The 24,171-nt window shown below is 52.0% G+C and overlaps 1 protein-coding gene across 2 annotated transcripts in view; it reads left to right on the top strand.

Annotated features, from left to right (window-relative positions):
• Positions 1 to 23,812, top strand: part of ITGA3 (integrin subunit alpha 3) — a 33,763-nt gene extending 9,951 nt beyond the window's left edge. Inside the window, exons 4-26 of one of the 2 annotated variants that reach the window (XM_032163287.2) lie at positions 2,119 to 2,368; positions 4,840 to 4,926; positions 5,318 to 5,525; positions 5,995 to 6,191; positions 7,846 to 7,934; positions 8,074 to 8,210; positions 8,378 to 8,464; positions 9,389 to 9,456; positions 9,529 to 9,665; positions 10,255 to 10,404; positions 10,510 to 10,607; positions 10,901 to 11,048; positions 11,306 to 11,374; positions 11,966 to 12,045; positions 12,127 to 12,204; positions 12,750 to 12,852; positions 13,002 to 13,184; positions 13,361 to 13,483; positions 14,186 to 14,299; positions 15,227 to 15,325; positions 21,079 to 21,204; positions 21,560 to 21,701; positions 22,440 to 22,583. In XM_032163287.2, coding sequence (XP_032019178.1) covers positions 2,119 to 2,368; positions 4,840 to 4,926; positions 5,318 to 5,525; positions 5,995 to 6,191; positions 7,846 to 7,934; positions 8,074 to 8,210; positions 8,378 to 8,464; positions 9,389 to 9,456; positions 9,529 to 9,665; positions 10,255 to 10,404; positions 10,510 to 10,607; positions 10,901 to 11,048; positions 11,306 to 11,374; positions 11,966 to 12,045; positions 12,127 to 12,204; positions 12,750 to 12,852; positions 13,002 to 13,184; positions 13,361 to 13,483; positions 14,186 to 14,299; positions 15,227 to 15,325; positions 21,079 to 21,204; positions 21,560 to 21,670 — 2,742 coding nt within the window. In that variant the 3' untranslated portion in view covers positions 21,671 to 21,701; positions 22,440 to 22,583. Of the gene's footprint in view, positions 1 to 2,118; positions 2,369 to 4,839; positions 4,927 to 5,317; positions 5,526 to 5,994; positions 6,192 to 7,845; positions 7,935 to 8,073; positions 8,211 to 8,377; positions 8,465 to 9,388; positions 9,457 to 9,528; positions 9,666 to 10,254; positions 10,405 to 10,509; positions 10,608 to 10,900; positions 11,049 to 11,305; positions 11,375 to 11,965; positions 12,046 to 12,126; positions 12,205 to 12,749; positions 12,853 to 13,001; positions 13,185 to 13,360; positions 13,484 to 14,185; positions 14,300 to 15,226; positions 15,326 to 21,078; positions 21,205 to 21,559; positions 21,702 to 22,439 lie in introns of both variants that reach the window. The other variant, XM_032163286.2, reaches the window with a different exon arrangement.
• The last annotated feature ends 359 nt before the right edge of the window (positions 23,813 to 24,171 follow it).

Genomic DNA, 24,171 nt, shown 5'->3' with positions numbered 1-24,171 from the left:
GGAGGTGGAGGTTGCAGTGAGCCAAGATCGCACCACTGCATTCCAGCCTGGGTGACAGAGCGAGACTCCATGTTAAAAAAAAAAAAAAAAAAAGACTCCATCTCTCAACCAGGCTGGAGTGTAGTGGTGCCATCTCAGCTCACTGCAGCCTTGACTTCCCAGACTCAAGCGACCCTCCAGCCTTAGCCTCCCAAGCTAATTTTTTAAGTTTTTATAGAGACAGGGTCTGACTGTGTTGCCCAGGCTGGTCTCAAACTCCTGGGCTCAAGTGATCCTCCCGCCTTGGCCTCCCAAGTGCTAGTGCTAGGATTTCAGGTGTGAGCCACCATATGTGGCCCCATTTTTCTTTTTGTTTCTTTGTTTCTTTTTTTTTTTTTTTTCCTCTTAGAGATGAGGTCTGGCTCTGTCACCCAGGCTGGAGTGCAGTGGCACGATCATAGCTCACTGTAGCCTTGAACTCCTGGGCTCAAGTGATCCTCCTGCCTCGGCCTCCCAAGTAGCAAGGATTATAGGCAGGAGCAACAATGCCTGGCTTTTTTCTCATTTTAAAAATTGGTGTGGCCGGGCTCAGTGGCTCATTCCTTTGGGATGAGGCAGGAGGATCGTTTGAGCCTAGGAGTTTGAGACCAACCTGGGCAACATGGCAAAATTCCATCTCTACAAAAAATATATAAATTAGCCCGGCATGGTGGTATACGCCTGTAATCCCAGCTACCTGGGAGGCTGAGGTGGGAGCATCATTTGAACCCTGGAGAGAGAGGTTGGAGTGAGCTGAGATCATGCCACTGCACTCCAGCCTGGGTGACAGAGTCAGATCCTGTCTCAAAAAAAAAAAAAGAAGAAAAAATTGATGTAATGTTTACATACAGTAAAATGTACAGATTTTAAACTTCAATGAATTTTAACAAATGTATATACCTGTATAACCAAAGATATATCTTAAAATCACTCCAGAAGGTGCCCTTGTAACCCCTTCTAATCATTTGCCACCCCATAAGCCATCACTGCTGTGATTTCTGTCACCTTTGAACACTGCTTTAAGCTCCAGGTTGGCATCAGTTCACTGAAATGCCTTTTCGAGACCCCTGTTATGGATGGCTGTGGTCTAGGAGCCCATTTAAAGTGATTCTGCACCCTGGATCCTTTAGCAGTTATTTACTCACTGTTCATTCAACAAATATTTGGTGAGCCCCTACCGTGTACCAAACGCTGTGCTATTCCTAGAAGCTTAGCAGTGACTAAGACAGGCTCAGGCACCATGCTGGTGGAGCACGCAGCTAGAAGGGACCACAGAAAGCAAGTAAACAAGAACTAGGGCCTACTTCTGGACTTTGCCTGCCTCCAGGCTGTTTTAAGTCACCCTATTCTGGCCCATCAGTTTGCCCAATAAATATATACTGAGCAGCTAAAGTGCACCCAGAGAGGCTGTGCATAGATTCTCCCCTCTGTGAAGCAGCACAGTATGTGCTTAAGAGCTCAGATTTTGGAAGGAGACAGGCTTGGTTTCAATATTCTCTGCCTCTCTCTAGATATGAGATCTTAGGCAGGTTACTGAGCTCTCCATGCCTCAGTTTATCTAAAATGGGGAAAATAATCATTCCTATACCATAGGGTCAGTAGCAGGCTTAACACTTAATATGTGAGGAGCTCAGAATTGTGCCTGGCATATAGGAAGCACTCATGAAGTGTTAGCTGCTGCTATTATTATTACCGTCATTGTAATTATTATTTTAATAATGGTCCTTTCATTAAGAGGACAGGGTCATCTGGAGACGGCAGAGCAGCAAGTTCCTTAATCTCTCTGTTACTAACCCCTTCTAGACCAAGAGCCTGAACCCCACAGTCTCTCATCCTTCCCTGCTTTTCCTTTGCTGAGATCTCTAAGCCACTCTCAGATCCACACTTTACAGCTTTCCAAAAAGTGTTCCTGACCCTCAGAGCAGATTTCTGAATTCTGGAAAGGAGATGCAGGTTTAAGTATCACTGGGAGAAGAAAGAGAAGCCAGGAGATCTCCTTTGACTCCTGTTTGGCAAAGCCAGAGGCTTACAGGGTAAAAGAGACAGCTGACCCAGGTCCCTGTGCCTGACTAAGGCTGCCTGTGTTTTGGGGGTCCCCAGGTCTGTGCCCACCGCTACACCCAGGTGCTGTGGTCGGGGTCAGAAGACCAGCGGCGCATGGTGGGCAAGTGCTACGTGCGAGGCAATGACCTAGAGCTGGACTCCAGTGATGACTGGCAGACCTACCACAACGAGATGTGCAACAGCAACACAGACTACCTGGAGACGGGCATGTGCCAGCTGGGCACCAGCGGTGGCTTCACCCAGAACACTGTGTACTTCGGCGCCCCCGGTGCCTACAATTGGAAAGGTGGGGACCATGGGGCCATGGGGGAAGAAAGGAAGAGCAGAGACCACCCACCCCTAGTTAGCCACTGGGACAGCTGGCCTAGACCGTCCACACTAGAAACAGGACCTCATGCCAGTATCAGCAACCACCATGACTTCTACTGTTTTAAAGCACTTACTATGTGCCAGGGGCCTTACGCATATTATGTCAATCAATCTTTTTTGTTGTTTTTTTGACATAGGGTCTCACTATGTCACCCAGGCTGGAGTGCAGTGGCACATTCATGGCTCACTGCAGCCTCGACTTCCCCAGGTGATCCTCCAACCTCAGCTTCTTGAGTAGCTATGACCACAGGCATGTGCCACTACACCTGGCTAATTTCTGTATTTTTTGTAGAGATGGAGTTTCACCATGTTGCTCAGGCTAGTCTTGAACTCCTGGGCTGAAGCAATCCACACTCCTCGGCCTCCCAAAGTGCTGGGATTATGGGCATAAGTCACCACGCCCAGCCTCAATCATTCTTTATTATTTATTTATTTATTTTGAGACAGAGTCTCACTCTGTCACCCAGGCTGGAGTGCAGTGGTGCAATCTCGGCTCACTGCAAGCTCCACCTCCAGGGTTCACGCCATTCTCCTGCCTCAGCCTCTCAAGTAGCTGGGACTACAGGTGCCCGCCACCATGCCCGGCTAATTTTTTTGTATTTTTAGTAGAGACGAGGTTTCACCACGTTAGCCAGGATGGTCTCGATCTGACCTCATGATACGCCCACCTCGGTCTCCCAAAGTACTGGGATTACAGGCGTGAGCCACCGCGCCCGGCCTAATCATTCTTAAAATACTCTTATGAGGCAAGTATTATTATATCCATTTTACAAAAACAAAAACTAAGACTTAGAGAAGTAAATTGCCCAAGGCCAACAAAGTTATGAAACCTGGATTGGAATACAGGTCCATCTGACTTCAGTTTAACCATTTACAAACTAATTCTAAAAATAAAACATGCTCCTGGTACAACCACTACATAGTACAGTAGGCAATGTACTATAATAATAGTTATCGCCAGGTGCAGTGGCTCATGCCTGTAATCCCAACACTTTGGAAAACTGAGGTGGGAGGATCACTTGAGCCCAGGAGTTCAAGACTAACCTGGGCAACGTAGGGAGACCCTGTCTCTACAAAAAATTTAAAAATTAGCCGGGTGTGGTGGCACACACCTATGGTCCCAGCTACTCAGGAGGCTGAGGTGGGAGGATCGCTTGGGCCCAGGAGGTTGAGGCTGCAGTGAGCTGCGATTGTGCCACTGTCCTCCAGCCTGAGCAGCAGAGCAAGACCTTATCTCAAAAAACTAAATAAATAAATATTGCTACTTTCTGTCTTTCTCTTATCAAAAGTCATGGGCACTTTTTCATGTTGACATATATATGACCATCATTTTAGAGGATGCAGGGTATTTTCTTGTAAAAGACCATGCTTGTAAAAGACCACATTACACATGGTCTCACAGGGGGTGTCTGACAGCTTATACTCCCTCCATCTCTTTGCCTCCCTCCATCACACAGGTTGTAGCAATAGTGACCCCTTTTCCCTTACTGAACCTTACTGCAGAATCAGCAGGCAGAGGAGCCTTGAATCTCCTCTTGACCAACAGGTAGCCCCAGGCATAGTCACAGCTCTGGGCTCACCGAAGGCTGAGGCCTCTGCCCCCTCTTCTGGTCCTGCCTCCCACCCGCTGGTCACAGATACTCTCCAGCAGCAGCCCTGGGTGCAGGGTCCAGCTAGGCAGCCAGAGTTTGGGGTCAGGACCAGAAAGAGATAATGGTGTGGAGTCTGACCTCAGTGTCTAGAGAGTGGGGAAAGCCATCTAGCGTCTAATATCCAGGAGCCCGAGTGATTAAGTTCTAGCCATGGCTGTACATCCAGCTCCCCAAGGGACTATAAGCAAGTCAACTCCCCTCCCGAGCCTCGCTTTTCTTATCTGCAAAATGAGGGTCATAATTTCACCTCAAAGAATTGTTAAAATAGGCCAGGCACAGTGGCTGACACCTGTAATCCCAGCACTTTGGGAGGCCAAGACAGATGGATCACTTGAGGCCAGGAGTTCGAGACCAGCCTGGCCAACATGGTGAAACCTTGTCTCTACTGAAAATACAAAAATTAGCCAGGCATGCTGGCACATGCCTGTAATCCCAGCTACTCGGGAGGCTGAGGCAGGAGAATTACATGAATCCAGGAAGCGGAGGTTGCAGTGAGCCAAGATCACGCCATTGCACTCCAGCCTGGGCAACAAGAGCGAGACTCTGTCTCAAAAAAAAAAGGGAAAAAAGAATTGTTACAGAGGATGTGATTTATAAATGGCAAAGTGCTCACCAATAAAAGGGGTTATTATTATCCTTGTTGGGTGGGGGTGGGAGTGGGCTGGACGTGGTAGAGGAAACCAGAAACCAGTGGTGACTTATACTCCCTACTCTCCCTCCCTCAATCCCTATGAAGGAAACAGCTACATGATTCAGCGCAAGGAGTGGGACTTATCTGAGTATAGTTACAAGGACCCAGAGGACCAAGGAAACCTCTATATTGGTGAGTACAGTAGTGGTAGCCCGTCGAGTGATAGAGGGGAAGGGGGCTTAGTCCCTGGTGGAAAGGTGAGGCCAGAGTGCAGTTGTGACTACTGGCATTTAGTTAAACTAGCACACATGGATTGACCAGCACCTGTATGCCAGGCCCTGTTCCAACCTCCCAAGATGCAAAGTTCTTGCCTTCAGGATGCTCACAGTCCAGTGACCAGGCAGAACCGGGGCTGGGACGGGCCATGGCTGCTGGCCATCTGGAGTCTACTTTCTTGCCCTACTTGGAATAGTGGGATAGAACATCATGGTGGGGGACAAGGGAGGGGATAGGGAGACGGGTCCAGAGTAGAAAGAGACAAAGTTGACTGGGACCTTGGTTGAACATCTTCCCTCTATTCCAGGGTACACGGTGCAGGTAGGCATCGCCATCCTGCACCCCAAAAACATTACCATCGTGACAGGTGCCCCACGGCACCGACATATGGGCGCAGTGTTCTTGCTGAGCCAGGAGGCAGGTGGAGACCTGCGGAGGAGGCAGGTGCTGGAGGGCTCGCAGGTGGGCGCCTATTTTGGCAGCGCCATTGCCCTGGCAGACCTGAACAACGATGGGTGAGAATCTAGGGACATCCTCTGGGGCCAGGGAGAGCAATGGGCGGGGGAAGGCTTACCTAAGCTAGGCGAGGGGAGCAGAGGATTTGCAGTTGTGCGGCTGTCTGCATGTTGTTTGCAGAGGTTTGCAGTCAGGCTTTATGGGAGTCTGAGCACCTGCACATGGCATTTGTGGGACCCCTGCATTTGCTTGTTTCTGCTTGGGATTTGCATGCTCCAGTGGATGTAGGTTGTTTGGGTTTGATTTGTGCCTGCATGGCGTCTCCATGACATATGTCTTCTATTTGGTGGGTCATATTGGCATCTCCATGTCCTTCCCATGCACATGTCCTTCCCACCCATGACCCATGGCCGGAAGAGCCATTTGCAGAGCCCTGTGCCCTGGCACAGTCACGCCTGTCAAACAAGAACTATGCTGCATATTGGAGGCTGACCTCACACTCCCATTTCCTTCTCCTCTCCTGTGTAGGTGGCAGGACCTCCTGGTGGGTGCCCCCTACTACTTTGAGAGGAAAGAGGAAGTAGGGGGTGCCGTCTATGTCTTCATGAACCAGGCGGGAACCTCCTTCCCTGCTCACCCCTCGCTCCTTCTTCATGGCCCCAGTGGCTCCGCCTTTGGCTTATCTGTGGCCAGCATTGGTGACATCAACCAGGATGGATTTCAGGGTATGAGCCAGCACCCCTCCCCCAGCACCTCTACTGACTGAGCGCCAGCTGCACACCAGGCTTGACAGGGTCCACAGATGAGACAGGATGGGGCCGGACCTGGGGAGCTCGCAGCAGTACTAGAGAGAGGATGCACAGATGTGCAGAGGAAGCAACAGAGGCAAGCTCAGTGGGCCTCCTGGAGGAGCTTGCATGCTGCTGTGCAGCCAAGGCTGGGCTGAGTGCACAGTAGAGAACTGATGGGGCACAACACGGGTGTGGAAACTGGCCTGGTGTGCCCAAATCTAGCGGGTGTGGAGTGTTCACATCAGAGAGGAGGCTGGAGGGGGAGTGGGGTGGGGTGGGGTGAGGGTGGATGCTTTGAAAGCCAGGCAGAGTATGTTAGGGATTTATATTTGGGTAATGGTGATGGTGGGGTGGTGGGGCATCCAGAGAAAGCTTTAGAGCAGGGATGTGATATAATAACTTCGTACCCTGAAGGATGATTCTGGAAGGGGTATGGAATGAGTGAGTGCAGGGGTGGAGAAAGGCCAGGGGAGTTAAGATCAAGAATGTAATATCTCAGGTGGGAGATGATAAGGAATGGGACAAGGTGGGAGCCCTGGATATAGGGGTCCTCATAAATGTTCTGTAGGACTTGGGGACCAATCGGAGCTGGGGTATCAGGGACAGGGGCAGACCCAGGGCTGGAGTCAGTGCCATAGGGGCACCTGGCTTATCTGAAAGTCACTTCTCTGATAACCTCAGTTTCCCAGGACATAGCTGAGAACCAAGAGGCAGGCAAAGGAGCCTCTGAAGACCCAAAATAGGTACCAGAAAGTTCAGTCACCAGAGGCCAAGTGTGCACTGTGGAAGTAATTTGGTTTCGGCCTGGGACCTGCTTCCGCTCCCTTTACAGGGCTTACTAACAAGCTTGGCTTGCTGATTCCCTAGGCCTTATCTGATCCAAAGCTGCAAACTGGAAAGAGTTCAGTTTAAGAAGATAACCTAATACTTGGGGGTTATTTGTGGAGATAATGATTAGCACGTTAAAAGCCTTGACACTTTCAGTGAAGTTCACTGTAGTGTGGTTAAAATCCCAGCCCCTGCTGTGAGACAGCCCTGGGCTCAGATTTTCTCTTCTCTACACTCATTAGTTGTGCAACTCTGGGTTTTTGGAGTGTCTCCTCATCTATAAAGTGGGGGGACAGTAGTACCCACCCCACAGCATTCTCGTGAAAATTAAATGAATAGCTGGGTGTGGTGGTGTGTGCCTGTCCCAGCTACTCGGGAGGCTGAGGTGGGAGGATCACTTGATTCCAGGAGGTTGAGGCTGCAGTGAGCTATGACTGCACCACTGCACTCCAGCCTGGGTCACAGAGTGAGACACTGTCTTTAAACACACACACACTGAATGCTTGACAACTATCTGGCAGAGTCACCTCTCATCTCCCGAACCTACTTTCCCACCCATGATAGGAGGAAGCTGGGCTCCAGATGGTCTGAGTGTTCATCCTGAGCTGCAGAGCTCTGCTCTGTCCCTGATGCTCTGAGCACTGCCCATCAGTCAGGCCAAGATCAATTCTGTGCTGGGCTCTATGGCCTGGAGCAAAGAGTTGGGGAGACGTGGGGCCCAGAGTACCTGGGTGACCCTGTCTTGCCTTTTCTTCTGCAGATATTGCCGTGGGAGCTCCGTTTGAAGGCTTGGGCAAAGTGTACATCTATCACAGTAGCTCTAAGGGGCTCCTCAGACAGCCCCAGCAGGTACAGAGAGACGGGCATGGGTCAGCTGCCCCCACCAGCCGAGATGGGCCTTCCTTGCTTTCCTTCACCCACCCCTTCCCTGTAGCCCCCTGGGCCTTGCTCCCCAGAGCCTGCCCCCACCACTTTCCTCTGCCCCCAGGTAATCCACGGAGAGAAGCTGGGACTGCCTGGCTTGGCCACCTTCGGCTATTCCCTCAGTGGGCAGATGGATGTGGATGACAACTTCTACCCAGACCTTCTAGTGGGAAGCCTGTCAGACCACATTGTGCTGCTGCGGTGAGCCAGGAGGCCAGTGAATAAGGGTCTTTCTCTTCTTCATCTTTGTCTGCACAGATTCCCATCTGTGTCCATGTTTGCACTAGCTCATTGGAAGCCTGGACCCCAACTCTGGCCGGGGGCAGGCAGGAGGCACTGATATCTGTCTGGCTCTGTTGTCTCTGCAGGGCCCGGCCCGTCATTAACATCGTCCACAAGACCTTGGTGGCCAGGCCAGCTGTGCTGGACCCTGCACTTTGCACGGCCACCTCTTGGTGAGATTGCTCTGCCCACCTACTCCTCATTTATTTATAGGCAGGCCAGGAGGGGCTGCAGCTCCCAAACCCCTCCCCTGGCCTCCTGACATCCCACCTTTAGAAATTTGATTCTTGGGGCCAGCGTTTGCCCTCTCTACCCAACCTCATTAAAAAGCAAAATTCCTTGTAAGAGGTAATGGATGAAGTCGGGGGCAGTAGAGTATAGTGGTTCAAGGTGGGAGCTCTGGACGGCCTGGTTCAAATCCCAGCTATGCCAGTGCAGTGGCGGGGATGGGCTCTGGGAAAGGGGATGCATTTAAGTGGATGGATATGGAGGAGAGTCTCCTCAGGTGAATTATTAATCCCTCTTAGGCTCAGATTTCTTGCTTGTAGAACAGAATTGATAATAACTGATTCACAGGGTTGTTGTGATAATTAAATGAGATAATATACAAAAAGTCCTTAGCACAGCACTGTGTATACCCTAAGTGCTCAAAAAATGTTAGTTGCTAAGAAAGTGACAGTAATGATGGCGATGACCCCGAGGTCTTTAAGTGAATGAGGATTTTGGATCAGAAGACAAAGGCAGACAGAGCAGGGAAATGGGGTGGTTGGTGCAAGGAGACCTGGACTGGGGATTGGCCGACCTAGGTTCAAGACTGGGCTGGGCCACCAACTGACTGAGGACTTCAGACAAGTCCTTCTGGGCCCTGGGCCTCAGTTTCCCCATTAGTGACCTCTAACCCTGTTTTCTTTGGCTCTAAGGGGAATGGAAGGGAAGGGGTCAGGGACACCACAGACCTGCTTTGTGGACTCCCCAGTTTTGTCCCTGCCTCTCTCCAGAAGGGCCTCGGTTTCCTTTTGCCCAGTACAGAGGCGAGAGCTAGGGCCTGGACGTGTGTGTCCCACTGTGACCCGCCCTCCTGTACATCCCTCCAACAGTGTGCAAGTGGAGCTGTGCTTTGCTTACAACCAGAGTGCCGGGAACCCCAACTACAGGCGAAACATCAGTGAGTGCTGGGGTGCAGCATAAAAGGGGTACGCTCCCCTGTCCCCTTGCTGACCACCCTGTCTACCTGTAGCCCTGGCCTACACTCTGGAGGCCGACAGGGACCGCCGCCCGCCCCGGCTCCGCTTTGCCGGCAGTGAGTCCGCTGTCTTCCACGGCTTCTTCTCCATGCCCGAGATGCGCTGCCAGAAGCTGGAGCTGCTCCTGATGGTGAGGGAGGAGCAAGGGGCAGGATGAGGGCTCCCAGGTCCCTGGAGGAGGTGGCCAGTGTCCCCCTAGATCAAGGGTGAGGGACGGGGGTCTCCCCAGAGACAGAGGTTGGGGACATCGGTTTGGAAGGCTATTGGTCTGTAAGAGTACAGTGTACGGCACCCACACATGAGGAGAGATGGAGATCCTTGGGGTGGGGATGGGGCCAAAGGGCTTATTACCTCCAAGGAAAGTGAGGAGTGTGGGAGCTCTTGGCTCAGCCCACCTCTGGGAAAAGGGGTCCCTGAGTAGGGAGCAAGCTCAGTCCCTCTCTGGGACATCAGGGTGGAAGGGGAGGGTTCAACCTGGGGACCCTGTGGATGGGGAGGTGAAGAGACTTTTGAGGAGGAGAAGCCCTGTCTTCCCTCTTGGAGGGTCAGGATAGTAGGAAGTCGCAATTTGGCGACCGGACTGGAGGGAGTTCAGCCTCACTGTCAGGTTTTCAAGGTGGAGGGGGGTCCAGCTCTTCTCTGGGGTTCAGGGTGGTGTGAGGATTCAGATGGGGCAGGGAGCAGTGCAGGGCCGGGCTCAGCTCACCCTCTCTCCCCAGGACAACCTCCGTGACAAACTCCGCCCCATCATCATCTCCATGAACTACTCTTTACCTTTGCGGATGCCCGATCGCCCCCGGCTGGGGCTTCGGTCCCTGGACGCCTACCCGATCCTCAACCAGGCACAGGCTCTGGAGAACCACACTGAGGTGGGTGGGGCTGGCGCCTGGACTTGAAGACCAGGGGCCAGGAGGGCGGCGGGGCGAGAGAGCACTGGGGGTGGTGCGGCCCTCACACCTCCCGCCACCCCGCAGGTCCAGTTCCAGAAGGAATGCGGGCCTGACAACAAGTGTGAGAGCAACTTGCAGATGCGGGCAGCCTTCGTGTCAGAGCAGCAGCAGAAGCTGAGCAGGTGGCTGTGGGCCGCCGGCTGCGTTAATCGGCCAAGGGTGGGACGGGGCCTCATTAACTGGCACGGTGGGGGCGGGACCTCATGGCAAGGCGAGCCCGAGGGACAGGGCTTTAGCGGGAACAGGTGGGATGGTCAGAAACGGGGCTTTCTCCTCCAGGTGCGACTAGAGGGCGGCGCCTGGCTGTGCCAAGATGGGCTTTTCTCACCTAGGAGGCCCCAGGGGCGGGGCCTAGTTGATCCGGGAGGGCCCTGGGGGCGGGGCTCTTGGCTGAGTCCTGGGCTCCTGCTCTCAGGCTCCAGTACAGCAGAGACGTCCGGAAACTGCTCCTGAGCATCAACGTGACGAACACCCGGACCTCGGAGCGCTCCGGGGAGGACGCCCACGAGGCGCTGCTCACCCTGGTGGTGCCTCCCGCCCTGCTGCTCTCCTCAGTGCGCCCCGTGAGTGCCCGCCGGCCGGCTCAGAGCCCAAGCAGGGCTCCCCGCGTCTTTGCATCCCCATATGCGTGTCCTGTGCAGGTGTTGTCGTCTGCCACGTGCCCCCCTCCTCTGGTCTGGGCCTCCTTGGGGGCCTTAGCGTCTCTGCTGCTTGGAGAATCCGGCTCTCAAGCTCTAGGGCTTCTGACCTTGCACCACAGAGGAGGGAGGACAAGCCCTACTTTGACCCGACCCTGACCTTATTCGCCTTCTTTCTTCAGCCTGGGGCCTGCCAAGCTAATGAGACCATCTTTTGCGAGCTGGGGAACCCCTTCAAACAGAACCAGAGGGTGAGCACTGGCCACATCCTCCCAGTCCTCCTGGGTTAGTCTGCTCCTCTGATGAGCTCCTTGTCCTTCTAGTCTCTGCCTGCCTGCTTTCTGGGCTCCCTCGAAGCGGAGAGCCACAGTGCGGGAGGAGAGACTCAGTAGAGGGTGAGAAGAGGCCCAGAAACTAAGACAAATGGGGCTGCTAGGGAGCTGTGCACAAAGCTAGAGCAGGTGGAGGGGAGGAAACCAGTTTGACCAAGCACCAACTGTGTGCCAGCCCCTGAGCCCAACACTGTGCTCCTTTGATATAATTCTCACAGCCTTCTGAGGCGGTAGATGCTCTTTTACAGAAGAGGAAACACACACTTAGAAAGTTTCAGTTACCTGCTCAAGGTTATGTAGCTCAAAAGTAGCAGAGATGTGACCCGATGGAGTAAAAGGGGGAAAGGGAGACAGAGGTGGGGTGGGGAGGTAGAGACCCCTCACCCAGAACAGGAGGAGGAAGAGAAGGCCAGAAAGCCAACTAGAATAGTGTGCATCCCCTCCTTCCCCATGACATCACCACCGCCAGGCCCCATATGCCACTCTCTGCCTCCCTGACCCTTGTGGCAGATGGAGTTGCTCATCGCCTTCGAGGTCATCGGGGTGACCCTGCACACAAGGGAACTTCAGGTGCAGCTGCAGCTCTCCACGTGAGTGACCTCAAAAAGCCAGTCTGGGTCAGGGCTGAGGTATCCTGGATCACCTTCCTACCCCCTGCATTTCCTCCCAAGGTCGAGTCACCAGGACAACCTGTGGCCCATGACCCTCACTCTGCTGGTGGACTATACACTCCAGACCTCGCTTAGCATGTGGGTACCGCTGTCTACCACCCCCACCCCAGCCTGCTGTGCCTAAGCTGGGGTTCCCTATCCCCAGGATATCTCCCAAGCTCCTCTGACCCCTCTCTTGGCCCAGTGTCCTCAGGCCTCCACTTTCCCTGGATCATCCTTTTCTTAACAACAGCAATCACTATCATTATTGTTACCATTACTATTCCCCCTGTAAAGCAGGCAGAAATGGAGGAATCGGCAACCCCAGGGCTAAGGTGTTGTCCCTGCCATTTTATATGAGCTCATTGTGCTAAGGATTTTATATACATCATCTCAATGACTTCTCACAGCAGCCCTGTGACACGACAGCTATGATTAAGTCCATTTTACAGATGAGGAGACTGAGGCTCAGAGAGGATAAATAGCTTGCTTGAGTCCATAAAGCTGGTAAATGCAGAGCTGAGGTTTCTATTGAGGTGCCTGATGTCGGAGGGGCTATAATTAACCAGCTTTGGTGCCCACCCCCGTCCGCCAGGGCCCTGGTCTCCTGTCCCCTGTGACTCCAGCATCCTTCTTACCCTTAGGGTAAATCACCGGCTACAAAGCTTCTTTGGGGGGACAGTGATGGGCGAGTCTGGCATGAAAACTGTGCAGGATGTAGGAAGCTCCCTCAAGTATGAATTCCAGGTAAGGGGCTCGCCGGAGTCCTGGGCTGGGGACTTCTAGGAAGGATTATTTTTATTTTCTCTGGGGTCTGAAGGTGGGAGGGTTGGGGGTTGGTAAGATGGAGGTGGTTTTCCAGGAGATAATGACTATGACACATCTTGTGCCCACAGGTGGGCCCAATGGGGGAGGGGCTGGTGGGCCTGGGGACCCTGGTCCTAGGTCTGGAGTGGCCCTACGAAGTCAGCAATGGCAAGTGGCTGCTGTATCCCACGGAGATCACCGTCCATGGCAATGGGTCCTGGCCCTGCCGACCACCTGGAGACCTTATCAACCCTCTCAACCTCACTCTTTCTGTAAGGACACTATCAGGGATATTTCATTTGCATGCTACAGGGCAGAAGGGCCAGTGTCTTCCCCTCCCTCCCCTCATACCCCTTTGGCAACCTGTCTCTCCTACCCTTTCCCCTCCTGCAACCCTGCTCCCAATTCTTCCTCTGCCCTGCCAGCAAATCTCCTATTTCCTCTCCAGGACTCTGGGGACAGGCCGTCATCCCCACAGCGCAGGCGGCGACAGCTGGATCCAGGGGGAGGCCAGGGCCCCCCACCTGTCACTCTGGCTGCTGCCAAAAAAGCCAAGTCTGAGACTGTGCTGGTGAGTGGCCAGGGCGAGGTTGGAGGGGATTGCACCCACCCCATCACAGGGTGCCTGGGCACCAGGGGCACACAAAGCAAGGGAGACCTCAGTGTGATGAGGTGATGAGGCCCCTGCTCTTGGAGCCTCCAGACAGAGCAGGGAGCCTCAACTCCTGCCCTCAGAGGGTTCCCCACTCTGATGGGGGAGCATCGAAGACAAGGGACCAAAGGAGGAGGCACTGGCTCTGCTCTAAGGAGCCCCAGCCTGTTGGGGGTGACAGAGCTGCTCAGAGCTTTGGCCGGCAGGAGGCAGTGTCGGGCAGGGCATGGTGGGTGGTGCGTGTGCCCTCTGCAGGAAAGGAGAAGACAGCGGGCCTGGCAAGCCGGTTGAAGCCTAGCTGGGTGGAGAGTGGGAGGTGGTGTCCCAGGGGCAGGGAGCTGTCTGGGAAGCAGGTGTAGGCGGTTGGGCCCTGTTTACACGAGCAGGGGCCAGATTCCATGTTATTCGTGTGCCTGGCATTATATGAGCTTGGCCCAAAGAGTGTGTCTGAAATGCATAACTGTGAGGTTGGGGGACGTGTGCATGAGTGAAAGGATGTCAGACCCCTTTGGGTCACCCAGGGGTGAGACAAAGCCTGGAAGGGGCGGGAGGTAAGGAGCAAGGCATGAAGAATCTGGAGACCCAGACTATGTCACATCTTGTGTTCCCTGCCCACCTCAGACCTGTGCCACTGGGCGCGCCCACTGTGTGTGGCTGGAGTGCCCCATCCCTGATGCCCCCATTGTCACCAACGTGACTGTGAAGGCACGAGTGTGGAACAGCACCTTCATCGAGGTCAGTGCCTGGGTCTGAAGGTCTCTCCTACCATCCACCCTGAGGGGGAGAACCACAGGGAGAGGGCGAGGCCAGGGTCATAGCAGGGCTCCGTGTGTGTGTGTGTGTGTGTGTGTGTGTGTGTTATTTGCGTGTCTCTGCATGGATATGTACGTGTTTGTCCCCAGCCAAAATTACCTCTCTCGTGTCCATTATTCTCTTATGTGTCCATTACTTTCCCACCTCCATGCCTTTCCCCAGGGTGTTCCTTAACCCTGGAATGCTCTTTTCCCCTCTTTTATCTCTGCGTGTAAACCCCTATTTAGTTTTCAAGGTTCCTGTCAGATGCTTCACCATCATGAGGTCTTTTCTGGCTTTTCCAGCTGAAAATGACCTCTCTTCCAATGGCCACCCACCTAACTTTCTCAGAAGCCGCACATGCCATTTATCACGCTCAACTCTGGGTTGCAATGCCTCACGTGCCCACTTTCTCATGCCATCTAGACCAAACTTTTTCTGTACAGGACTAGATTAGAAATCTTTTCAACTTAACGGGCCATAGAGTTTCTGTTGCAACTACTCAGTCCTGCCAGTACACCACGCAAACAGCCATAGACAAATGAATGGGTGTGGCCGTGCGCCAAAAATACTCCATTTACAACAGCAGGTGCCAGGCCAGATTTAGCCCACAGGCCTGACCTAGACTGTGACGTTCATTGTTTCGGTTGTCCCCAGCATCCAGCACAGGACCTGATGCACAAATGAATGAACAAATAAATGAATGATGTGCATTTGTGTGTGGAGGGGAGGCCTGGCTGACAGATCCTTTGGGGTGCTGTTTAAGGATGCTACCTGGTGGCAGGGTGATGGGGTGGGGATGCTTAGGGTCAGAGGGAGGCTCAGAGAAGTATCAAGTGTTCCTCTTGACCCACCCCACTCCCCATCCAGGATTACGGAGACTTTGACCGAGTCCGGGTAAATGGCTGGGCTACCCTATTCCTCCGAACCAGCATCCCCGCCATCAACATGGAGAACAAGACCACGTGGGTGAGTGCGCGTGTTCACTAGGATAGCAGTCTCCAGCCAGAGCTTGGGAGTACAGGGCATCTTTTAAGAGCACATTGACGCACTTCAGCCGTATGGTTCTCAATCTTGGCTGCGCGGTAAGAGTTATCTGGAGGAGTTCTGGTGTCTGGACTGCACCCAGAGCAATTAACCCCGAGTCCCTGGGAGTGGATTCCGGGATTGCCGTGTTTAAAGGTCCCCCAAGTGATGCTAATGTGCAGCCAGGGCTGAGAACCACTGCATTAGCTTCTTTGCTCTGCACAACATCTCTATGAAGGGTAGGGCTGGGATTGCCTCTCTATTTTATGGCTGAGAGGCTGAGGCCTAGAGAGACTTGAGTGGCCTCCCCAAAGTGGCACAGTTTGTCGGGGGCTGGAACGTGGGTCTCCTGATTATCTCACCCATTGTCACATCCACTATGGACCTGTGAGCTTCTGGCCACAGGCAATATGTGTATATATAGAGAAAGGCAGGATATCAAGGCAGAACGGAGGGAGGTTCAGCCATGAGAACCTGGTCAGTATTGACAGATGATGTCATCATCTACGTGGCAGAAAAGAGAAGCAATGGAAAAGCTAGTATTTTATTTTATTTTGCTTCAGAGACAGTGTCACTCTGTTGCCCCAGCTGGAATGCAGTGTAGTCCTGAACTCCTGGGATCAAGAAATCCTCCCACCTCAGCCTCCTGAGTAGCTGAGACTACAGCCATGTACCACGATGCCCAGCTATATTTATTTATTTATTTATTTATTTATTTATTTATTTATTTATTTTTGAGACGGAGCCTCGCTCTGTGGCCAGGCTGGAATGCAGTGGCGCGATCACTGCAAGCTCCGCCTCCCTGGTTCATGCCATTCTCCTGCCTTGGCCTCCCAAGTAGCTGGGACTACAGGTGCCCGCCACCACGCCCGGCTAATTTTTGTATTTTTAGTACAGACGGTTTTACCTTGTTAGCCAGGATGGTCTCGATCTCCTGACCTCGTGATCCACCTGCTTCGGCTGACCAAAGTGCTGAGATTACAGGCATGAGCCACCGTGCCCAGCCTAATTTTTTATTTTTAGTAGAGATGAGGTCTCACTGTGCTGCCCAGGCTGGTCTTGAACTCCTGGTCTCAAGTAGTCCTCCCACCTCGGCCTCCCAAAACACTGAGATTACAGGTATTAGCTACCACACCCGGCCCAAAAAGCTATTAGACCCAATGAGATAATTCAGGAAGTCCAAGAGGTCAAAACAAGATCAAAATACCCAAACCCCCTAGGTTTCCTACATGCTAGCAATAACCAATGAAAAGTATAGTTGAAAAGATCCCATTCAAATTCATTGGAAAAGTGATAGAGCATCTGGAAATAAATATAACAAATATGCAACAAAAACTTGAGTAATGATTAGAAAAAAGTCAATATTGTATTATCAGGTTGTCAGATCTTCCCACCCAAATTATTCCAGTCTCAGTAGGATTCAGGAAACTTGAAAAAGAAGTTCCCAATCTTGAATCTGAGTTGCATCTAGAAGAATAAATATAGAATTGCTAATAATTTGTTGTGAAAAGGATATAAGTGAAGATACGTGGGAGACACTTATAGGGAGATGAAAGCAGGGTTGGTTATGTACATTGCTGTACATTTCCTAAGATCAATTAATGTAGTATAGAAGAGGTAGAAGAAGGGCCAGAAAGATCAGTGGAACAAAATAGAACTTTATGATACAGATGGCATTTTTAATCCGTGGAGAAAGGTAGATTATTAAGTAGTGTTGGGAGAACACATTTGGAAACTAAAGACAAACCTCTGCCTCACACCATAAACAAAAATAGAGTTAGATTAAATATCTACATGTAGCAATTAAAACCTAATATGCCAGGATACAATATAGAGAACACTTTAATGGCAACCTTTAATTATGGGAAGAGTGAGTTATAAACCCAGAAGTCACAGGAAAAATTTGATAAATTAGACTCTATGAAAATTTAAATCTGTATACAGCAAAAGAGATAGTAAAGAAACTAAAAGAGGCTGAGCACGGTGGCTCACACTTGTAATCCCAGCACTTTGGAGACTGAGGCAGGCAGATTGCCTGAGCCCAGGAGTTCCACACCACCCTGGGCAACATGGTGAGACCTTATCTCTACAAATAAAAACAAAAATTAGCTGGGTGTGGTGGTGCACACCTGTAATCCCAGCTACTTGGGAGGCTGAGACAGGAGAATCGCTTGAGCTCAGCAGGTTGAGGCTGCAGTGAGCCGGATCATGCCACTGTACTCCAGCCTGGGTGACAGAGTGACACCTTGCCTAAAAAAAAAAAAAAAAAAGAAACTAAATGGGCAAATGATATACTGCTTTTTAAAAATGTTTACAGCATATATGACAAAATATTGATATGTATTTTTTAATATATAAAGGATATCAATAGGCAGCATACATAGGGTGAAATACAAATGTTCATCTTGCTCATAAAGAAATATAAATCATAGTAATAAGATTTTTCTTGCCTATCAGATTGGGAAATATTTAAAAAAATAATGCTGGCCAGGTGCTGTGGCTCACACCTGTAATCCCAGCACGTTAGGAGGCCAAGGTGGGTGGATCATTTGAGTTCAGTTTGAGACTAGCCTGGGCAACATGGTGAAACCCCATCTCTATTAAAAATACAAAAATTAACTGGGCGTGGTGGTGCATGCCTATAATTCTAGCTACCCAGGAGGCTGAGGCAGAAGAATCGCTTGAACCTAAGAGATAAATGTAGTGAGCCAAGATCACTCCACTGCACTCCAGCCTGGACGACTGAGTGAGACTCTGTCTCAAAAAAAAAAAAAAAAGAATAATGCTGTCTAATGCTGATGAGGTGGAGAGAAATGCTATTGATTTGGATGATAAATTGGTAGATTCTTTTAGGAGATGAAGTTTTCAGTATCTATTAAAATTTAAAGTGCCCATTTCCTTAGATCTAGTACATGAGAATATATTGTAAGGAGCTAATAGGACAAGTATACGAAGATAAATATATGGGGATATTTTCGAGAATTATTTATAATGGCAGAAAGCTGGAAACAATCTAAATGTCTTTCAGTAGGAGATTGGTTCAATAAATTATGGTACATTTCCTTCAATGACTGTGCAGTCCTCAGAAGAGATTAGGCTGATCTTTATCAATTGACATGAAAAGATGATGATATTAAGTGAAAAAAAAACAGGTTGCTGGCTGGGCATGGTGGCTCATGCCTGTAATCCTAACACTTTGGGAGGCAAAGGTAGGAGGATCGCTTGAGCCTAGGAGTTTGAGGCTATCCTGGGTAACAAAGTGAGACCCATCTCTACAAAAAAAATCGAGAAATTATCTGGATGTGGTGGCACGTGGTCCCAGCTACATTGGAGGCTGAGGCAGGAGAATCACTTGAGCCCAGGAGGTGGAGTCTCCAGTGAGTCATGTTTGTGTTATTGCACTCCAACCTGAGCAACACAGTGAGACCCTGTCTTAAAAAGAAAAGAAAGACCGGGTGCGGTGGCTCATGCCTGTAATCCCAGCACTTTGGGAGGCCAAGGCGGGCAGATCACCTGAGGTCAGGAGTTCGAGACCAGCCTGGCCAACATGGTGAAACCCCGGCTCTACTAAAAATGCTGGGGTGGTGGCGGGTGCCTGTAATCCCAGCTACTCAGGAGGCTGAGGTAGGAGAATTGCTTGGACCCAGGAGACAGAGGTTGCAGTGAGCCAAGATCGCGCCACTGCACTCCAACCTGGGCAACAGAGTGAGACTGTCTTAAAAAAAAAAAAAGAAAAGGAAGGAAGGAAGGGAGGGAGGAAGGGAGGTTGCTGAAGGGTGTATGTGACATGATCCCATTTATGTAGATCATATTAATATTCCATATTTAAAACTATGGAAAGAGATTCACCAGAGATTACTGAGATAGTAATTTCTAGATATTAAAATTACTGGGAACCAGCTGGGCATGGTGGCTCATGCCTGTAATCCCAGCACTTTGGGAGGTCGAGGCAGGTGGACCACTTGAGGTCAGGAGTTCAAGACCAGCCTGGCCAACATGGTGAAACCCGTCTCTAGTAAAAATACAAAAATTAGCTCGTTGTGGTGGGCACCTGTAATCTCAGCAACTCAGGAGGCTGAGACAGGATAATTGCTTGAGCCCAGGAGGCAGAGGTTGCAGTGAGCCAAGACTGTGCCCCTGCACTCCAGCCTGGGCAACAGAGTGGAACTCTTGTCTCAAAAAATATACATATATTATATATTTATAATATGTATATATATTACATATTTATAATATATATATTACATTATATATATATAACTGGGAACCTTTAGTTTTCTTTATATCATCTGTATTTTTTAAAAAATCATCAGAATAATTTTAAAAGAAGTGAAAATCATGTATAGTCAGAACAAACACGGCTGGGCGCAGTGGCTCACACCTGTAATCCCAGCACTTTGGGAGGCCAAGGCAGGTGGATCACCTGAGGTCAGGAGTTTGAGACCAGCCTGGCCAACATAGTGAAACCCTGTCTCTACTAAAAATACAAAAATTAATTGGGCACGGTGGTGCACGCCTGTAATTCCAGCTACTTGGGAGGCTGTGGCAGGAGAATTGTTTGAACCTGGGAGGCAGTGGTTGCAGTGAGCCGAGATTGTGCCCCTGCACTCCACCCTCAGCAACAGAGCAAAACTCCGTCTCAAAAACAAAAACAAAAACAAAAAAAACCCTCATATACACACACATCCATACTTATCTCCATTGTAGGGGAAGAAAAAGAATGGGACTATCAGCTGGGCATGGTGGCTCACGCCTGTAATCCCAGCACTTTGGGAGGCCAAGGTGGGCGGATCACCTGAGGTCAGGAGTTCGAGACCAGCCTGACCAATATGGTGAAACCTCATCTCTACTAAAAATACAAAATTAGCCAGGCGTGATGGTGCGTGCCTGTAATCCCAGCTACTCGGGAGGCTGAGGCAGGAGAATCGCTTGAACCTGGGAGGCGGAGCTGGTGGTGAGCCAAGATTCCACCATTGCACTCCAGCCTGGGCAATAGAGCAAGACTCTGTCTCCAAAAAATAAAATAAAATAAAAAGAATGGGACTATATGCTATGAATTCTTTGTGGGGTTTTTTTGGTGAATATTTATGGAGGAGTGCTTGCTGTGTAGCAGGTGTTGCTCTAAGCAGTTTTCTTATATCAAACACACTTAATTCTCCCCAGCAACCTATGAGATAGGTAATATTCCCATTTTACAGATGAACAACAGAGAGGTTAAGTAACTTGCCAAGGTTACACAGCTCGTGAATAGCAAAGCTGGGCTAGAACCCAGGTAATGTGGCTCCAGAACCCCTGCTTTTGGCCATTCTGCTATTCTATGAGGTAGTCATTATGATCCCCCCATCAGAAAGCAGAAAGCATGAGATTCAGAGGGGTGCAATTACTTGTCCAAGGTCACACAGCTCATCAGGGAAGGAGCTGGTACCCAGGCCCAGATGTGTGGGTCACACACCCAGACTCCAGGCCACCTCCCAAATCTGAGGCTGCTCCTCTGGAGTCAAGTCTGTGCCTGGGAGAAGCAGGAAGGACCACTGGACCTGCTGTCAGTGGGGCAGGCACAGGCTTTTTCCAGTCCCAGCCTGCCCCCTACTGGCAGTAGGACAAACAGCAGGTGCCTGGGCCCAGCTAGGATAGGAAGGGTGAGGATGGCCCTAAGCAGGCTGACACAGGGCTGAGTCCTCCTCTCCCCGCTCCAGTTCTCTGTGGACATTGACTCGGAGCTGGTGGAGGAGCTGCCAGCCGAGATCGAGCTGTGGCTGGTGCTGGTGGCCGTGGGTGCGGGGCTGCTGCTGCTGGGCCTGATCATCCTCCTGCTGTGGAAGGTTAGTAGCCCAGCCCACTCCTGCTCTGGGACCTCCACCAGCACACTCACCAGCCCTTCCTCCAACCCACGTCTCCCTATCCCGGTCCTGCCTTCCATCTCACCCCCACCCTTCCTCCCTGTCCTCTCCACCTTCTCCCACCAGCTTACAGGTTCACCCCTGGCCTGGGTTAGTGCGGGGAGCTGCAAGCTGGAAAGGGGGACCCAGGAGCTCTGGCTTCTGACCACACCACCAAGCTGGGACTGAGCCCCAGCCCCCAGGCTCCCCAGCCCTAAAGCCCTGGTCCATGAGTGCTGCTGGTGAGGATAGCCCAGCGTCCCCCTGATGGCCCGTCCCCGCCTCCTCCCCTCCGCAGTGCGGCTTCTTCAAGCGAGCCCGCACTCGCGCCCTGTATGAAGCTAAGAGGCAGAAGGCGGAGATGAAGAGCCAGCCGTCAGAGACAGAGAGGCTGACCGACGACTACTGAGGGGGCAGCCCCCCGCCCCCGGCCCACCTGGGTAACACGGCCTCCGGGCCCCCTTCCCCGAGCCCCACAGCTGGCCGGGCCTCTGACTCTGTCCTATCTGCTCCTCTTCCCTTATGGGCCTGCTCTGATCTCATTCTGTCCCCACCACCACCTCAAAGATCAGGTCACTCTGACTGTCCCTCCAGCCCCCTGGTCTGGCTTTCATCAGCCTCCCCCTGAGCCCCTTGGTGACTTGGGACCCCATGAGGGAGCCATAAACCCTCTCTGTGATGACCTTGATTTCTGGGGATTGGAACAAGGTCAAGGGCAAGGCCAGGCCCCATCTCTGTAGACCACAGGCATGTCCAGAATAATTCTACACTCCCATTTCCACCCCTAGGGAAGGAGGGGAGCAGTAGAGACCCTCTTCCTGGGAACTAGCCTGTTTCTTCCTGAGCAACCCTTCCAGGATAACAAATGGACCCCCTCCCAACATTGTGGTCAGGGTAGACTGCCCAGGCTTCCTGGCCGTTCCATCCACTCTCTCTGCAGCTGCCCTCACTCTCCATCTGCCTCTTCCTCTGCTCTCTGCCTTCTTCAACTCCTTCTTCCTCTGGGGCCTGGGGTGGAGAAACTCATCCTCTGTATCTCAGTGCAGGGAGATGGGATGGGTTTCGGTCAAGAGTTCTGGCTTTGAGGAGTTCTGGGTGGGAGAGGGAGAGGCCTGGCACTCCTTCCTGGCAGCTCAAACTCGATGCTAATGTTCTTTCTCTTCCCCCTCCAACTCCAGTGTGACTTCTTTAAGCGGACCCGCTATTATCAGATCATGCCGAAGTACCACGCGGTGCGGATCCGGGAGGAGGAGCGCTACCCACCTCCAGGGAGCACCCTGCCCACCAAGAAGCACTGGGTGACCAGCTGGCAGACTCGGGACCGATACTACTGACGTCCTTCCTGATCCCACCCCCTCCTCCCCCAGTGTCCCCTTTCTTCCTATTTATCATAAGTTATGCCTCTGACAGTCCACAGGGGCCACCGCCTTTGGCTGGCAGCAGCAGGCTCAGGCACATACACCTCGTCAAGAGCATGCACATGCTGTCTGGCCCTGGGGATCTTCCCACAGGAGGGCCAGCGCTGTGGACCTTACAACGCTGAGCGCACTGCGGTCCTGTGCCCTAGACGCACGTGGGGCCCACTGCTCATGGACTGTGCTGGCGCATCATGGATGGTGCATGGGTTCGCCGTGTCTCAGCCTCTGCCTGCGCCAAAACAAGCCAAAGAGCCTCCCACTAGAGCCGGGAGAAAAAGGCCCCCGCAATGTGGTGACACCTCCCCCTTTCACACTGGATCCATCTTGAGCCACAGTCACTGGATTGACTTTGCTGTCAAAACTACTGACAGGGAGCAGCCCCCTGGGCCCCTGGCTGGTGGGCCGCCATTGACACCCATGCCAGAGAGCTGGGGGTCCTGCCTAAGGTTGTCCATGGGGGCACTTGGAGGACCTGGCGTGCTCAGACCCAACAGCAAAGGAACTAGAAAGAAGGTCCCAGAACGGCTTTCTTTCCTGCATCTCTGTGAAGCCTCTCTCCTTGGCCACAGACTGAACTCACAGGGAGTGCAGCGGGAAGGAACAAAGACAGGCAAACGGCAAGGTAGCCTGGGCTCACTGTGCTGGGGCACGGCGGGATCCTCCACAGAGAGGAGGGGGCCAATTCTGGACAGACAGATGTTGGGAGGATACAGAGGAGATGCCACTTCTGACTCACCACTACCAGCCAGCCTCAGAAGGCCCCAGAGAGACCCTACAAGACCACGGAGGGAGCGACACTTGAATGTAGAACAGGCAGGGGGCCCTGCCCGGCCCCATCCAGCCAGACCCCACGCTGACCATGTATCAGGGGCCTAGAGGTGGATTTCTTAGCTATCCTTGGCTTTCAGAGCCAGCCTGGCTCTGCCCCCTCCCCTATGGGCTGTCTCCTAAGGCCCATTTGAGAAGCTGAGGCTAGTTCCAGAAAACCTCTCCCGACCCCTGCCTGTTGGCAGGCCCACTCCCCAGCCCCAGCCCCTTCCATGGTACTGTAGCAGGGGAATGCCCTCCCCCTCCTCGTGCCTTCTTTGTATATAGGCTTCTCACGGCGACCAATAAACAGCTCCTAGTTTGTATGCAGCTACATTTGCTTCCACCCACTCCCCAGCCTTTACCAACCCCGGGTCAATGGATGATGATATCATCCAGCCAACACCTAGGTAGATGAAGACAGGTCTGGGGACTTGGGGGTTTGAGGGTAAAGATGGAGGGAGGTGGCCGGGTGCAGTGGCTCACACCTGTAATCCCAGCCCTTTGGGAGGCCAAGGCATGCGGATCACCTGAGCTCAGGAGTTCGAAACCAGCCTGGCCAACATGGCGAAACCCTGTGTCTACTAAAAATACAAAAGTTAGCTGGGCGCAGTGGCACATGCCTATAATCCCAGCTACTTGGGAGGCTGAAGTAGGAAAATCACTTGAGGGCCGGGCGCGGTGG

The sequence above is a fragment of the Hylobates moloch genome, unplaced genomic scaffold, assembly GCF_009828535.3.
Source record: "Hylobates moloch isolate HMO894 unplaced genomic scaffold, HMol_V3 SCAFFOLD_10, whole genome shotgun sequence".
Lineage (NCBI taxonomy): Eukaryota > Metazoa > Chordata > Mammalia > Primates > Hylobatidae > Hylobates > Hylobates moloch.
Note: the sequence above shows the minus strand (reverse complement) of the source record. Positions and strands in the feature narration are given on the sequence as shown.